Genomic DNA, 15,908 nt, shown 5'->3' with positions numbered 1-15,908 from the left:
GGATTATGGCTGGAAGCGGCCTGGAGAGATCTAGGTCAGCCGGAGGCCTTGGGCTTGTTCTTTAGGGGATTGGCGTTGGCGTCACGGTTGGTGTCACGTTTTGTGTATACAAGACAAATAAATGAACATACGTATATGAGGCCTCGATGTAGATATACGAGCCCGTTGCCGTGGGGAGTCCTCGCAAAGTTAAACCCCAAGTAGGGTGACGAGTAATAAAGGCAGGAGACTCGGACACAGGAGGCGCGAGATTCAGGGCCACCAACAAAGGGCTTGTACTGAACACCATGAATTCACCACCTTTGCAACCCACAATAGTAACTAGATATGATACATTTGCTAGCCGTGAAGAAATTAAACAGATAGTCTCTCATCAAGCCAATCAGCGATGTCGCCAAAGTTGTCCACCGTTTGTATCTCGGCCTTGACATTGAGCATCAACATTCTCTGAAGCTCCTGCATCTGTTCTAAGCCGGCAGAGTCAAAGCCTCTCTCACCACATATTTGCTTCATTACGCTGACAGCCTTCTTTCGGTCGTCCCGTGTGAGTGGTGCAACTGACTCGTTGGAGTCTCTCGGATAGTTATACTTTGGTCTCTTAGCAGGCCGTTCATCGTCGGAACCTGAATTATGTCAGCTAAAGAAACATGAGGGAGACCTATAGAACCTACTACCCAATGGGTAAGCGAGAGAGCCCTGGCTCGAAAATTCTTGGCTTGTCTGACTGTCACCGCTCTGCGGATCTTGAAGACTGTGTGACATGATGATCGAACTTCGCGACATTATGTCTAGACTCCGGATTCCAAGCCATTTCAGGTGCGGAAGAGTGACATTTTCTTCGTGATCCAGGCGCTGGCTCCCGTATTGGAATGTTCGCAAAATGGAGACACCATGAGGGTCAAAGTCAACAAGTGCGAAGACGTTTAGTTGGGGCCGAACCGAGTGTAGGGTGCTAAGAAAGCGGCGAGTAACTAGATCAGGGAACCCCTTCGCCTATCAAAGACATCAACATTGTCAGCCCTGCAGTCAAAGTCTGCATAGTCAGGATAAAACTTACAGTGACAAGAATCCCATGGCCTGCCCTTGAAGTAGAAGAATATCCAGAATTGGCGAGAGTCCGGAAAGTAGCCTGGGAACGGCACTATCATGTTAGCAGAGTCACATATAATTGGGTTTCCTGGCTTGCAGACCTCCTTCTCGATAACCAACAGCCACCGCGTGTTGTGGAAATCAACCTTATCGACAGAGTTGATTGGCGGAATCAAGTTTCCCTGAGAAAGTTAGAGCGTATTTGAGGTCATGGGAGTGAGGCCCATACATTGCCACCTGAGAGACCATGGCCGTAATGAACGGTAGCACCGTTGCGCATCATCACATCGATTGGACCAGCAATTAGCCCCCTAGCCGCAGCGACCTTGAAGGGGGTAAGTGAGTGTAAAACATTTAGGAGTGGCCGCGTCTCACAATGTTCAGATCTCCACGTCCGACCCCAAGCGTGAAAGCAAGGTTGTCCACCATGTCATTAACAGCGCTCTGGGACCTGAATAACTCTGTATTCTGGTAGTATATGTTTCTAATTTGTCAATTAATCCAGTTTGCGTCTCATGATGTTAGTATTGGGGGAAGTTTTTGATAGAAACTACCTCTTTGTAATGAGGTTTCCTGTGAGGAGGGCCTCGTGTGACAGTTCAAGGATGCGGAGAAGAGCATCTTGACAACGTTAGGAACAGCACGAAGACAAGACAGAAAGACTTTATCGGAAACATACCGAATCTTTTGACCTCTTGAATGTTCCGCCCAGGAAATTTGACTACTTCAGTTGTCATTTGCCGAGCTCCCCCTGCACCGGAAGCTGCTGGCGACACTCCAGGGCTAGACCGGGCGGTTTGGTAAGGAATGACAAGATCGGCTCCGTTAATGACGGCATCGAGAATTGATTCCAGCAAGGACTCGATCTGCGAAAGAGCTCCATCATGTGAGCCTTGAGGTGGAATTGACACAAGGCTCGAGGGAGCAGGAATGTGCGGGGAATGGGGCAGTGGCTGTCGCCTTCGGAGGACACGTGTGCGAGCAGAGCCCTGGACTTGAGATTTAGGACCAGAAATAGGTCTTTGCCGCCGCTTTGAAGACGGCAAAGGCATCTTATCAATCGATTCGTATTAAGACTTGAGACTAATAATATTGACAAACGTACTAGAGGGTATAAATTATGGTAAGATGCTTAAATAATTCTGGCAAGGAAAAAGAATAAAGGATTTACGGATCTTGGAATTTTGACACAAGTGGCATTATTTAGAGTCTTCGCTTGTACCATTATGTGATTGGTTGCTCTTGCCTTCTCGGATCGAGGAGCCGATGCCGTTGTCTGTCGTTGTCACATGTAAGCCACACTGCGGCTGGACAGGTCGCTCATCAAATTGGACAACCTAAATTGGCCTTAACTCTTGGCGGCTTCGCGGCCCCTGAAAGTCGTTGCCAGCCAGCGGGGTCCTGCAAAAGCCCGGCGGATCCCCTCCCTGAAAGATTTAGGAGCCAGTTGGCGAATTGCATTCCTTCGCGTGATGGCCCATCTCCATTCTCCCTCGTAAGCGGGCCCTTTTTGTGCTTTCCCTGCTCCGTCCTCGGTTTTCGGTCGCAAAGTGAACAAAATTTACGTCGAGATGGCGCGCAAAAAGGGAACTCCAGTGCGGATGGTTGTCGTGCCTCCGGTCGAGAAGGGTTCCACCAAGAAACGACTCAGCAACATCACCAGCGACAGCTTTGGGCACAGTGCCAAAAAGGCTCGGATCGAGGACAAAACCGACTATTCGCGATGGCGGCTTCACGACGACGAGAGCCGGCACACATGGCAATATTTGGAGGATGACGAAGCCGCGAAAGAATGGCCGCAGACGCATGCCGATAAATATTTTCTTGGTCTTCCTCTAGTACGCGCTTCGAGTGCGAGCCGCCAACCGTATAGCTGTCCTCCATTTGCTGACCTTTCCACCCCCTGCCTCCAGGATCTCCCCGACCTGCCAACAGCGCAAAACCCCCTCGATGCGGTCCGGAACGGCCTTACCTTCTTCGAGAAGCTCCAACTCCCCTCTGGCCACTGGGGCTGCGATTATGGCGGGCCCATGTTCCTCCTTCCAGGCACCGTCATTTCCTGGTACGCGACCAAGACACCGATCCCCTGGTACTATGCCACCGAGATTAAGAACTACCTCTTCGCCCGCGCGCATCCCGAAGATGGAGGCTGGGGCTTGCACATCGAGGGCGAGACGTCGGTGTTTGGCACGGTGCTGAACTACGTCACCCTGCGCTTGGTCGGGGTCGACGCCGACCACCCTAACATGGTAAAGGCGCGCGCAACAATCCACAAGCTCGGCGGAGCAACACACGCTCCCCATTGGGCAAAGTTCTGGTTGTCGGTGTTGGGGGTTGCAAAATGGGATATCGTCAATCCAGTGCCGCCTGAGCTGTGGCTTCTGCCTGACTGGGTCCCCATCGCGCCATGGCGATGGTGGATTCACATGCGGCAGGTTTTCCTAGGCATGAGCTATCTGTGGTCGAAGAAATGGCAGGCCGAAGAGACGGACACGATTCGCTCCCTGCGGAACGAACTCTTCGTCGAGGACTGGGACACGATCAACTGGGCTGCGAACCGAAACACAATTCATCCCATGGATAATTACCATCCCAAGTCGATGGTTTTGAACACGATCAATTGGTTGCTGGTAAACGTCTGGAACCCATATCTCCGAACAAATTCCTTGGCTGCGAAGGCCGAGGCGTGGGCATCGGAGCTCATCAATATGGAGGACCTCAACACCGACTATGCAGATCTGGCTCCTGTCAATGCCGCCATGAACCTGGTTTGCTGCTACGCTCGAGATGGGCCTGATGCGTACTCGGTGCGTAGACACCGAGAGAGGAGCCACGAGTTTCTGTGGGTGCAGCAGGAGGGCCTCCTCTGCAACGGCACGAACGGCGTGCAGTGCTGGGACACGGCTTTCGCCATCCAAACCATGCAGGATGCCGGGCTCACCCAGGACCCGCGCTGGCGGCCCATGCTGATGAAAGCCCTCGAGTTCCTTGACAGGCAACAGATGCGGGAAAACGTCAAGGACCAGGCCAAGTGCTACCGCCAACAGCGCAAGGGCGGCTGGGCGTTTAGCAACAAAGACCAAGGCTACGCCGTCAGCGACTGTGTGTCCGAGGCCCTCAAGGCCGTCATCATCCTCCAAAAGACGCCGGGCTTCAAGACGTTGATCTCTGACCAACGGATATTTGACGCCATTGATACTCTTCTCACATATCAGAACCCCTCTGGTGGCTGCTCGTCGTATGAACCCCAACGGGCAGGTACTTGGATGGAAGTCCTGAACGCGGCCGAGGTGTTCGGCAACATTATGGTTGAGTATGAGTACCCGGAATGCACCACGGCGGTTGTTACTGCCTTGTCGCTTTTCTCGAAGCACTGGCCAGACTATAGATCCAAAGATATCCGACTCTTTGTTGACCGGGCCGTCAAGTGGATCAAAAGCGCCCAGAAGCCTCATGGCGGCTGGTACGGGGCATGGGGCATCTGCTTCACATATGCTACCATGTTTGCGCTTGAGAGCCTGGCCAGCATCGGAGAGACATATGAGACCAGCGAGTACTCCAAGAGGGGGTGCGATTTCCTCCTTTCTAAACAGAGAGAGGACGGCGGCTGGTCCGAGCATTACAAGGTTGGTGTTCTCCCTTCCTTGTTATTGTTCCCCATTTATGTCGTTTTGTCTGGAGCGATGCTGACTCTTCAATAGGCGTGCGAGACGAGCGAATACCACGAGCACCCTTCTGGCTCCCAGGTCGTGATGACTTCGTGGGCACTAATTGGTCTCATGAAGGCCAAATACCCCGACGTCGAGCCCCTCAAAAGGGGAGTCAAGCTGATCATGGAGCGGCAACAGCCCAATGGCGAGTGGCTGCAGGAGGCGATTGAAGGCGTGTTCAACAAGAGCTGCATGATTTCGTATCCGAACTACAAGTTCACGTTCACCATGAAGGCATTGGGCATGTTTGCTCACAGGTACCCCGACGAGAAGGTGGTGTGATCTGCAGGCTTTTGTTGAAACGGAGAACTAAACGAACTAGAACAGCATTAATACTAGGCCTAAACTCAAATAATAATAATAGCTGATATTGGAAAGAGAGATGTCGTTCTTGCGGCGACGTGGACCAAAATCGCGAATTATTGGCCGAAGCCCACTATCCGTAGAAACCTGGGGAAACCCCCCAAATGATGGATGGGATGGGGACCTGGTGAGGGGCGCTTACCCTGAAATAGAAGGCGGTGAGAGGAAGGCGGGGCCGCCTTCACGTCACATAGCCGGCAGAATAGAAGCTCACGATCAACCCCACTACAGCTCTCTGCCTAGGGACGTTGGTTGGTGGCCTTGAACCTACGGCAGCCCCAACGAACCTCCCAGGCACGCACGCTGAGCATCAACAGCCGCCGTCGCCAATATAAATACCTGACCCTAACCGCCAGAGACAATTTCTATTTCCAATCTCGAGTTCTCCCGTCGACTCCCAATTTCCGACCAACCGAATTACAGATCAATCCGCGCTTGCCGCGCCCATCACGGGAGTCCCACAATCGCTGCCACCTAGCTTCTCACTTTTGGACCACAGCTAGGTACATAATTATCTATGCGAAAATGCCCTTGTGCATTCCATCTCATTTGTGTCCCAGTTTACAGTTGCTGGACACTCCGAGCAATTGCTGATGCAGCAGACGAACCAGATTACCAGCCAGGCCTCCCTTCAGCTGGCCGTTTCGCGCACCCCGCACGATGTCCAGCACAACCTTCGGCCAGAAAGGCATCGATGCCGTCCAGAGAAAGGACTATGCAGCAGCCATTACTCTTCTCGATAAGGCGCTCAAAGACTCAAAGTCACCAAAGTGGTTGCTTGCCCGCGCGCAGGCACAGCAGCAGCTCAAGAACTGGGATGATGCACTTCACGACGCCGAGACGGCCTACCACTCCGCAATAGAGCGCGGATCCGGCGACTCGCGCAAGCTCATGATCGAGGCCCAATACCGTCGTGCCGCCATCTACTTCAAGCTCGGTCGCTACGCCGACGCAGACTGCTGCGCTAAATGGAGCATGCTGCTTGCGGAGGGTCGGCGTGCCGGCGAAGACGACGGCGTCGATAAAAATGTCGACAGCGAAGGCCATTACACCGTCACTTATGCGGATGGAGTTGCAGACAAGGAAGGGCAGCCGGGCCAGAACGGAGGAGGCATTGGTGGGCAGGTTAACACCCTGGTGACCACACCCAAGACCGGATTCGAAGCAGATTGGAACCGTGCATATGCCTTCAGGAGCCAAGCCCTCGGTGCACTGAAACAGCTTCCCGAAGACCACCCAGGGCGAAAGGTTCTGGTATCGAAGGTTCCCCCCAAGACACAGAAGAAGGCGCCCCAGCCGGTAGAGTCTGATAGCGACGACGACCTACCAACTTCGAAGGCTGCAAATAAGCCCGAACACCCTGCGCCCGGCTCGGTCCCCGACGAGAAGATGAAGCTCCGTGCAGACTTCTACCAGACCAACCAAAATATCACGATCTCTCTATTCGCAAAGGATCTGAATAAAGAGGACATTCAAGTCCAGTTCACCAAGACCACGGTGGGTAGATCTAGAGATATCCGCGCGGCGTCTAATACTGACTGACTTGTGGCAGGCCCGGATCTCGCCGATTCCGCGCGAATTTGCTTCTTATGTGAAGCCAGGTGACAGAGAAGCCACCTCGACGCTTGTTTTCGGCGGTGAAATTGTCCCTTCTGGCTCGCGGTGGTCCGCGACACCCCGCAAGATTGAGTTGGTTCTCCAGAAAGCCACACCTGGCAAGTGGAGTGGATGGGGAGAGGAGAAGATTGGTGCCCAGGGCCCCGAGACCACTGAAGTCGGATCCAGTGGACCCTCTGGAACACACGAAACGTCGAAAGATGCAGTATCTACCGGTTTAGAGAAGATTGTCGCGCCATCAGCGTCGGTTGCACCCCCAGAACAAGCGAGTGCTCCAGTATATCCAACGAGCAGCAAACTCGGGCCGAAGGACTGGGATAAACTCGGCGAGGGCGAGGATGGCGATGACGAGGATAAGCAGGACGTCAATTATTTCTTCAAGCAACTGTACAAAGGCTCGAGCCCAGAGCAGCAGCGTGCCATGATGAAGAGCTTCATCGAGAGCAATGGCACGGCACTTAGCACGGATTGGAACGACGTCAAGAGCCGCACGGTGGAGTCAGTTCCTCCCGACGGTGTTGAAGCGAAGAAGTGGGAATCTTAAACCCAGGACTCGAGAAATCTACGAGTTGTTTATGAAGACGAGTTATGACACGTGCATTAGCCGGCTCTATTTATGCCGCCTGGGTTTTGAGACATTCGACCGGAGCAGGTTCTGGGGTACGCCGGTAACGTGTGCTGGGAAGTAGATTGGACAGGTAGCTATGTACATAGCTCCCAACTGGATATCTCTAAAATAAGGAAAGTTGCCGAATGTTATTGCCGCAGACCAACTTCCCCCAGGGTCTTGGCGCGAAGAGACAAACGACGGGTAAGACTGAGTGCTTGTTTTATTTCTTCCATACCCGGTTATCGAAAGGATGAGATCCGAAGCATGATGCATATATCGCGTATGCAACTGCGTACTACCTTAGCTCGGATCGACAATGCACACGACCTTCGTACCTAGCGGCCAAGGCGCTCGTCTCCAATATTTCCTCCGAGCATAGAGTGGCTTGCATTACAAGTGGATGGCCTGCACATGATACTACATGTAGCAAGAGAACCCCGCACCACCACGCGCCCTTTGGAATACACTGTGTCAACAACGAATCGAGCGACGAGAATCGTCTTGTGTGGTTTGTCTTGCGTGACCTGAGGTGCTTCCTTGCTTGTGGACTGGTCCTCGCGAATTCCTCGAAGCGCCACCATCCTATAAAACTCTGAGAACTATCGTCGAGAACCGAGCTCCACGCAAGGTTGGCAACCTAGGTTCTTATTCTGTCTCTGTTGCATCTACTCAGGGCAACAGTTTTACCTAACCCTTTCTTGGCTGTCTTTCTTTGACTTTAAAGGAACCCGATCAGGCGCTCCCCTCACGAGAGAATATCGTCCCGTCCGACCCAGCTTCAACTCCAAACATGAAGAACATCCCCGAGTTTAGGATTGACAAATGGAGTAGGTGCATCAGTTCACTGTCTGTCTTCTAGAACCGTAGATTAACCCAACGGCCGGCCGTTCTTTTTCTCTAATTAGTACAACGCGCGGCGGTTGGTTTACTCCTGCTAGTTCTGTCCCGAGGCCGTCGTGGCGCTGCCAAAAAACCAGCACCAGCACTAGCGCCGTGACAAATGGCTGTGTCAAAAGCTTGTTTTGAACCTTGACCGTCAGCTAATGAGTACCTGGGCAATATTTTTAGCCTGAAACGAAAATTGCGCTCCATGGTTGGTGGTTCTTTTGCTGTCCTCCTGCTCTTCAGCCCCGTCGTGCTCTTTGTCTGCCCGCTGCTGCTGTGTTATGAAAAACATGTATAATGGACTTCATCGCTCGGAACTGTGCTCTTCCATGGTCAGCCCTAACCAACCACCTGACATGCCGCAGGGTCCGTCGCCGGCGCCCTATCTCTCGCTGAGCTGCAGGCGCTTGCTTCCGCGCCGGGGCCTGATGGAGCCGGGGCTGGGGACAGCAGCGCCGGCCCCGTCGACCCGGAGCTTGTGCTCACGTACGGCGACGCGCGCGGCTCGCACAAGCTGCGGGCACGCATCGCCGAGCTGCATTCATCGCCGACCGTGAAGCTGATGGCCGACAACGTCGTCATCACGCCCGGGTCCATCATGGCTAACTACCTCGCGCTGGCGAGCCTCACTGGGCCGGGCGACCACGTCATTTGCATGTATCCTACTTTTTCTCAGCTCTGGACAATCCCGCGCTTCCAGGGCACCGAGGTGAGTATGTGGAAGCTGAAGTTGGAGGATGGGACGGCGTGGCGGTTGAGCCTGGACGAGCTCAAGGGGATGATCAAGGAGAACACGAAGGTCATTATTCTCAAGTATGTCTTCCCTAGTCGACCTGAGAATAAAAGGGGTGCGAACGGTGGTGGATCTTCGGTTCGCTAACGAAACCACGCAGCAACCCTAACAACCCCACGGGCGCCGTGTTGCCTGAGTCGATGCTGCGGGAGCTCATCGCGCTAGCCTCGGAACGCGGCATCACGCTGTACTCGGACGAGGTGTTTGCGCCGCTGTTCCACACGTCGGATCCGCCTCCGCCGCCGCTGATCTCGCTCGGATACCCCAACACGGTCTCGACGGGCTCCATGTCCAAGACGATCGGACTGCCGGGGATCCGCGTCGGGTGGGTGGTGTCGCTCGACGCGGCAGTGATCGAGCGCATCATGACGGCGCATGACTACACAACAATAGCCGTGTCGCTGCTGGACGACGGCGTGGCCGCCTACGCGCTGTCGAGCCAGGTGCTCCCGCGGCTGATGACGCGGAGTCTGGCGATCTGCGCGCGCAGCATCGCAGCCATCGGCGCCTTCGTCGCCCGCACTGCCCCGCGCACCACCTGGGTGCCGCCGGCGGGGGCCGGGACGGCGTACGTGCGCATCCTAACTCAAGATGGCAAAGAGCCTGTCGACGACAGGGACTTCGTGGCGGGCCTCGTCCGGAAGACCGGCGTGAGCCTCGTGCCGGGCGGCTTCTGTTTTGAGGACGGCGATGATGGCGCAGACGCCGAGCTGAAAGGCTACGTGCGCATCACCCTTGGGAATGCGGACGAGAGCGTCTTGCAGGAGGGCCTGAGGGCCATTGAAGAGTTCCTTAAGACGTATTGATGCAGGAACATGAGAAAAGGGGAGACGTCTATTTTCTTCGATCGAAAAAAAAAATTTGAACGTGGTTGTCTTTCCGCTGGACTAGAACAACATACCATGTTTTGCCACACTAAAAGTAGGACCCTACTAGATGATGCAAGAAATGTATGTTGTTTGTATAAGGGGGATTTATTCGAGCTTTATCTTTTCTTATTTAGCACGGTGCCGCGGCCCCAGGGACATTAATCGACGCGATCTTTGCTCCGAGACCGAGGAGTTGTTGTCCCTGCCAGTTGACGTTCCAGCAACTGAGGAGTACGCTTCTCGTCTTCGATCTCCACCACACTCATGTCCATCCGCACTTTGAACTGGTTGCCCCTCCACGATACCGTCGTACCGAGCAGGACGGCCCATGTCCAAATAGGCAGAGCAAGCAGCTCCCTCCCAAGCCACGACAACAGCCACTCTAAAAATGGCCGAGCCTGTGTTCCGCCCTGGCGTGAGGTCCCTCGTGCAAAAGCGGGTGTGTTTTCGTCCACGTCAAGACTCTGGAGCCGGAACAGCATGGAGGTAAGGAGGTAGTCTAGAACCACCCATATAATCATGGTTGAGGCCCAGATGGTGCCCATCGCGCCCCATGTCTGGGGGATGGCGAACACGTCGTGGAACCAAGGGAGCGTAGTTAGCGCAAACGAGATGTGCAGAGAACATAGGAACGACTCGACGCCTGGTTCTACAAGCGTCGCTGCTATGACTGTCCACTTTCGGACGCGCAGCCAGCGAACGCGTCGCGCGATGTAGGCGGCTACCGACATTCCGGACGTGGGCTGGACGGCCACCTCGCCAAAGACAAGCCCATGGCGCTGGAAGCCGGGTAGTTGTGACTTGAAGAATAGGTCGCCAATGAGATGGTCCTCGCAGATGTACGACGAGAAGAAGTCGATGCCTCGACCACGTGAGGCGTCGGACGGCGACAAGACTAGATTCTGTTTGAAGTCGGTAAGGCGCTCGAGGTGCGACTTGCGAAACATGTTGCTCTTGCCAAGCACGCAAGGCGCGATGCCGATACCGTTTATGCCGTTGTAGAACTTGGCATGCGTGGTTGCCAAGAACATTTCCTCCAGCCGCCCTCCACAACCCATGGTCACCGCCGGGCCAGCGCCGGCCGTCAGGAGCGTCTGCGCTTCCTCGGTGTTCTGGGTCTCGATGTCAACCACGAGAGGCAGCTGGTGGACAAACCTGTACGGAGCTGTCTTGGCGCCGCCGGGGCGAAAACCAAATAACTTGTCGATCAATCGCCCGGCCGCATACCTCGACACCCAAACGTTGCAATCCATAATCCAAATCACGTCGCCTTTCGCTTCGCGATACGCACGACTGATGTTCCGAACCTTGGGGTTGGGCCCCAGGCTGTTGACATGCCCATCGACGCCGTGAAGAACAGGATCATCTTCCTCGACGAACAGTCTCGCGTCGGCGTCTGGGAAGTCGGCAACGACCTGACGAAGAATCGGATAGGCCGGATCGTCGGTGGATGCCACGCAGAGGTGGATGGTGAGCTTGGTCTTTGGGTAGGCTTGCCGAAAGGTGGACGCCAGGCACTCGTACAGGCCAACCTCCACGCCCTTGGCCGGTCGTATAAGAGTAATATGGGGGACCTGGTTGTCGTCTAGCAAGGGCGAGACCGGCTTCGATGGGGGCGAGCGGTTATGCCGGACGCTGGGAGAGAAGAGGTCAGCGCCAATCACCAGGAGCCGAGCGCAGAACGGGAGGCTGGCGGTGTGTGCGACCTACAGCTTATAAATGCCAGTGGACGAGACGGTAATGACAACAAGGCTCCAGACGAGGGACACCAAGGCCGCACCTTGGACGATTAACGACATCGCAACATCGCTGACGGGCATTGAAGCAAGCTGAAGACGGGGCGAGCGAGCAAGCAAGCAGAGTGCACTCGGCTGAGACAAGATCTGACGTGGGCAGGGATAAATAGGTAAAGTAGATACGGTAGGCCAGGTCGGTGCTTAAGTACTACGGATGTGGATTTTGGTCGTGGGCATGCCCTTGAAGTCGTCAATTGGTGCCCTGGCAGGCCCCAATGCAAGTGGTCATGAGGCACGGAGGAATCGAGTACTTCGAACAGAACAAACAGGGTGAGATATCCGTAGGATCTTGCATGATTGACGGACTCTTCCGCGTGCGTATACCAATTACAGCCAACGCGCCCACACTGCCCAACGGCTGGGGTGCTACTCCGAGCCCGCCAGACGAAAAGAAAATTGAAGGTGAGAGGTGTGGGTCTCCGACACCCGAACGACCCGAGTGGTTGGCTCACCGCGAGCTGGCAAGCTTTTTACTGCCGATTCCGAAAATCAGCCGGGCTACCGCGCAGCAGACTTTTGTGAGCAATTCTGCGCCAGAAGCCGACCCGTTCCGTCCTTAAAACTTCACAGTCACAAAAGCGCGCAAGAGTCAACGCACAGAAAAATTTGCCAGCCATGACTCGACCTCGGCCGACCAATTTAAAGTCCTTCAAACCCCTCTGAAGCTTGCGGCAATATCTTTCGGTCCACTACATGGCCGAGCTCTCGTCGCGATCGTCGACAAACTGGGTGGAATATCCCTCACAAGAGTAAGTTCAATTGCGGCTTTCCCTTTGTCGATCACAAGCCCCGACAATGTAGGATAATGGCAGAGACGAGTCTTTCCTAGCTCGCTGCTCTGCGTCCCACGGTTGCTCCCGGCCCAGCAGCTTCGTGCTGCATTCTCCAATTGCGGTGATGACACCATAACAATCGTGCCTAGAGCAACGTACTTCAGTGTACGCTCGATGAACGCCTGATTTATAGACTACAACGGTATCTGAGCAAGGAGGAAGAATAAATGTGTTGTTTTGGGCAAGGTTTCGGTACTTGTGGCTAACGAACTTCTGCTTCCAGGCCGACATGAACACGGATGAATATGTCCGAGACCACGACTGCCATTATGCCGTCCAGTGAAGAGGTTCCCGGGCATGCAGTCGCCTCTGCCTTGACCAGCGACTCTGCCTTGGCCAGCGACTCTGCCTTGGCCAGCGACTCTGCCTTGGCCAGCGACTCTGCTCCCGCCGGATCGGTAGCAACTACAGAGCCATTGGGCACCTCGACCACTAGTGAACCTTCAGCTCCGACCAAGATTCCACTGTACAAGGTCTATGCACTTCCTGCGCCGATTCGGACATTCCCTCTTCCCGCATTCTATCCGAGCAACCCGATTTCCCTGATCTACCTCGTGTATGCCTGGTTGAAGCAAGTCATCTCGCCTCCAGCCGAGCCTTCCATCATCCACGAAGGATTCTGGGACCCCCACACGCGCTCTGTCCACATCAACAACTCCGAGTCTATACGCGCACTATGGGAGCAGGGCTTCTTTGGAAAAGGAAGCCTAAGTCGAAGCGAACCGAACTGGCTGAAACGCGAGTTGGCGCGACGCGGATCTCTGGGGGGCAAGACTGTGAGCGAGGAACGTACGGAATCGAGACGCGAAGAGCGCCGACTCGCGAAGTGGGAGCGGGCAAAGGCGGAGCTGGAAGTCGTTGAGAAGCAGAGGCTTGAAGAAGCGGAGGCACACAGCAATCTAGCTGAAGAGAAGTCTTTATCGAATGGCCAGCTCGATACTGAAGAAGTGGCTCCACTGTTGAATGGCGAGCTGAGTAGCCAAGAGGTGACACTCGCGAATGGCACGCTCAATATTCAGGATGAGGTGGCCTTCGTGAACGGTGAGCTCGAGTCCCAGGAGCTGACGCTCGTGAATGGCTTGCTTGATGGGCCACGCTCGTCCTCTGTCCCACAAGTTCCGTCGCTACTTGAAGCACCAACCAAGCCGTCTCGAGATCCCATGAATGGCCATGTTCAGAGGCTGAAGCCACCCATCGGCCCAGCCGAACTATTGGCCCTCCCCAATTACCTCCCTACAGTCACGCGAGAGGTCGTTACAAATGGCCATTCCAAACCCCCGAATTCCCCAGGTGGCCCAGCAGATATCACGGCCCTTCCCAACGCCGTCACACACCCTTCGGAATATGTCTTGAGTGCTCAGTCTGGGAGTTCTAAGCTGCCGGTCAGCGCAGCAACAGACCTTGTTCTTCAGGCAAAGATCGAGGCAGTCCCATTGAATATGACCACAAACGCTGTTCCCGAGAGCCCTAGGCCGCCAGTCGGGCCTGCCGAATTGCTGGCACTGCCCAACTCGCCTCAAGACCTTGCTCGATATACAACATCCGCTGCCATCACGGCATCCACCCTCGTTACGGCATCCGACCCCGTCACGACATGCACTCCCGTCACAACATCCACCCCCGTCACAGCATCCACCCCCGTCACAACATCCACCTCCGTCACGACACCAAACCTCGTCCAACCGCCAATCATCGAGCCAACACCCACGCAAGACACGAAAGGAAGTTGCCCCTCCAAGGAGCCAAAACCTCCTGTTGGCCCAGCGGAGCTACTGGCCCTCCCCAATTCCCTCATTAGGCCCACTCAGAAGCCCATCGCCAATGGCCATTTTGAGACCCCGGGACCTCCAGTCGGCCCCGCAGAATTGCTCGCCCTTCCCAACTCTTTGGCTGACCTTGTATCAGTTCCGCCCTTGACTGTGGGTGTGGCGAGTTCCGATCCAGCCCCGCTTGATCTGCCCTTTGTCGGTGTCTCATCTCCACAGAGGGGCCGCCATACAGATAGCAAGGCTGTCAGCGACCATGCCCAACTAAATGGGGTATTCAACGGCCTCAATGGTCATTTGGGCAAGGCGAGTGCCTTGGATCAAGACCGAGACGTACTCGTCGATGCCCAGACCAATGGTGCCAAAGTGAACGGCGTGACTGAGACAGCCAATGGCATAGTTTCTCCTGTGCCGTCTTCGCCTTCCAGTGCGCCGATAGCCGAGGTCGTCACCCCCCGAAAAGCGCGGCCACTGAAGCGTCAGAAGAGTGTTCGTTTCTCGCCCAAGGTTGAGTCAACAACCTTTCAGCATTTTGACCCCCCAAGCCCGAATCGATTCACTGGAACACCACCGAAAAGCTTAGCAACCCTGAATGGTGGGGCCATGGACGCTGTCCCTCCTGCTGTTCCATCGCCTCCGGCTGCTCCTGCGCCCCCTGCTCCTGTTGTTCCTGCGCCTCTTGCGGAACACGACGAAGCAGTGTCGAGCCTTGATTTCCCAGTTACCGTGGGAGAACTGCCGAACAGGGAGCATTTCCAACTTTCTCCCGAGGAAGCGTTCTTTCTGGTGTTTGTGCTCGGTGCCCTCTCTGTTCTTGACCCTGCGACCGGGGCACCATTCCCCACTGACCAGCTGCTGAGTATCTTCCGGGCATACTCGTACTTTCCCCCCAAGGAGATTAGCTCCGCGTCGGACGCTCTCCAGCCAAGTGACCCCTTCCTTGTGAACTACGTCGTCTATCACCACTTCCGTTCCCTTGGCTGGGTTCCTCGCCACGGTATCAAGTTCGGGGTTGACTTCATTCTCTATCAGCGCGGGCCTGTGTTTGACCACAGCGAGTTCGGTATCATAATAATGCCGTCCTTTTCTGACCCGCTTTGGAAGGAGCACGAGCATGGCGCAGCGACGAAATCCTGGCCATGGCTAATGGGTGTGAACCGAGTGCTGGCTCATGTTCTCAAGGGACTGGTCCTTGTTTACGTTGATGTTCCATCTCCGCCTGTCTTTGACAAGGCCATCAAGGCTGGCGGCCTTGCCGCCGCTCTCAAGCAATACACCATCCGCGAGGTCATGGTTCGCAGGTTTTCGGCAAACCGCAATAGATGAAGACATGTCACGTTGTATCTTCCTGTTGGATAAAGAAATAGAGAATTCCATGTACAAAATATGTATAACGGAACAAGATTTGGCACCCTTTGGTCTCGCTTGCGTGCAGAGCAATAAATGATGGACAAAGCGGTCTGCTATCTATCACCTACACCCATTTCAGTCCACAAGCGTTCGTGAATCTGCCTTGACTCGGATCCTGTCTCATTACAGCGTTATCAGAGCGATGTTGAACTATAGGATTTAGATCT

At 54.8% G+C, this 15,908-nt stretch overlaps 6 protein-coding genes across 6 annotated transcripts; 4 read left to right on the top strand and 2 right to left on the bottom strand.

The window, feature by feature from the left end:
* Positions 1–273: 273 nt before the first annotated feature.
* B0T26DRAFT_695545 (Spo11/DNA topoisomerase VI subunit A) lies at positions 274–2,389 on the bottom strand. The gene is made up of 8 exons (XM_060441299.1): positions 1,769–2,389; positions 1,644–1,710; positions 1,465–1,573; positions 1,319–1,414; positions 1,191–1,271; positions 1,058–1,129; positions 672–993; positions 274–623 (listed from the first exon to the last, which is right to left on the bottom strand). Exons 1-8 carry the CDS (start codon positions 2,139–2,141, stop codon positions 355–357), a joined length of 1,389 nt encoding a protein of 462 aa, XP_060300585.1. The 5' UTR covers positions 2,142–2,389; the 3' UTR covers positions 274–354.
* Positions 2,390–2,446: 57 nt separating this feature from the next.
* Positions 2,447–5,419, top strand: B0T26DRAFT_695541 (terpenoid cyclases/protein prenyltransferase alpha-alpha toroid). The gene is made up of 2 exons (XM_060441298.1): positions 2,447–4,715; positions 4,791–5,419. The coding sequence occupies exons 1-2, from the start codon at positions 2,661–2,663 to the stop codon at positions 5,079–5,081; spliced, it is 2,346 nt and encodes a 781-aa protein (XP_060300584.1). The 5' UTR covers positions 2,447–2,660; the 3' UTR covers positions 5,082–5,419.
* A 156-nt stretch (positions 5,420–5,575) lies between these two features.
* B0T26DRAFT_143617 (SGS domain-containing protein) lies at positions 5,576–7,356 on the top strand. The gene is made up of 3 exons (XM_060433417.1): positions 5,576–5,665; positions 5,765–6,659; positions 6,715–7,356. The coding sequence occupies exons 2-3, from the start codon at positions 5,823–5,825 to the stop codon at positions 7,321–7,323; spliced, it is 1,446 nt and encodes a 481-aa protein (XP_060300583.1). The 5' UTR covers positions 5,576–5,665; positions 5,765–5,822; the 3' UTR covers positions 7,324–7,356.
* Positions 7,357–8,179: 823 nt separating this feature from the next.
* Positions 8,180–9,873, top strand: B0T26DRAFT_748034 (pyridoxal phosphate-dependent transferase; the record flags this gene model as incomplete). Its single annotated transcript, XM_060444916.1, has 3 exons — positions 8,180–8,216; positions 8,640–9,087; positions 9,168–9,873. 3 exons carry the CDS (start codon positions 8,180–8,182, stop codon positions 9,871–9,873), a joined length of 1,191 nt encoding a protein of 396 aa, XP_060300582.1.
* Positions 9,874–10,094: 221 nt separating this feature from the next.
* On the bottom strand, positions 10,095–11,756 carry B0T26DRAFT_738317 (glycosyltransferase family 21 protein; the record flags this gene model as incomplete). The annotated part of the gene is made up of 3 exons (XM_060443580.1): positions 10,095–10,138; positions 10,172–11,571; positions 11,647–11,756. 3 exons carry the CDS (start codon positions 11,754–11,756, stop codon positions 10,095–10,097), a joined length of 1,554 nt encoding a protein of 517 aa, XP_060300581.1.
* Positions 11,757–11,947: 191 nt separating this feature from the next.
* On the top strand, positions 11,948–15,657 carry B0T26DRAFT_672358 (uncharacterized protein; the record flags this gene model as incomplete). The annotated part of the gene is made up of 5 exons (XM_060439440.1): positions 11,948–12,002; positions 12,066–12,134; positions 12,226–12,250; positions 12,398–12,481; positions 12,846–15,657. 5 exons carry the CDS (start codon positions 11,948–11,950, stop codon positions 15,655–15,657), a joined length of 3,045 nt encoding a protein of 1,014 aa, XP_060300580.1.
* Positions 15,658–15,908: the final 251 nt, after the last annotated feature.

The sequence above is a fragment of the Lasiosphaeria miniovina genome, assembly GCF_030549165.1.
Source record: "Lasiosphaeria miniovina strain SMH2392-1A chromosome Unknown B0T26scaffold_2, whole genome shotgun sequence".
Taxonomy (NCBI): Eukaryota; Fungi; Ascomycota; class Sordariomycetes; order Sordariales; family Lasiosphaeriaceae; genus Lasiosphaeria; species Lasiosphaeria miniovina.
This window is presented reverse-complemented; position numbering and strand designations above follow the sequence as displayed.

Excerpts from the sequence above, each read along its gene's own strand:
- B0T26DRAFT_695545 (XM_060441299.1), bottom strand. The coding sequence starts at position 2,141 with ATGCCTTTGCCGTCTTCAAAGCGGCGGCAAAGACCTATTTCTGGTCCT. Across the intron at positions 1,415-1,464 it reads GACGTGGAGATCTGAACATT|GTCGCTGCGGCTAGGGGGCT; the intron begins GTGAGACGCGGC and ends ACCCCCTTCAAG. Across the intron at positions 994-1,057 it reads GCCATGGGATTCTTGTCACT|GCGAAGGGGTTCCCTGATCT; the intron begins GTAAGTTTTATC and ends TGTCTTTGATAG.
- B0T26DRAFT_695541 (XM_060441298.1), top strand. The coding sequence starts at position 2,661 with ATGGCGCGCAAAAAGGGAACTCCAGTGCGGATGGTTGTCGTGCCTCCG. Across the intron at positions 4,716-4,790 it reads GCTGGTCCGAGCATTACAAG|GCGTGCGAGACGAGCGAATA; the intron begins GTTGGTGTTCTC and ends ACTCTTCAATAG.
- B0T26DRAFT_143617 (XM_060433417.1), top strand. The coding sequence starts at position 5,823 with ATGTCCAGCACAACCTTCGGCCAGAAAGGCATCGATGCCGTCCAGAGA. Across the intron at positions 6,660-6,714 it reads TCCAGTTCACCAAGACCACG|GCCCGGATCTCGCCGATTCC; the intron begins GTGGGTAGATCT and ends GACTTGTGGCAG.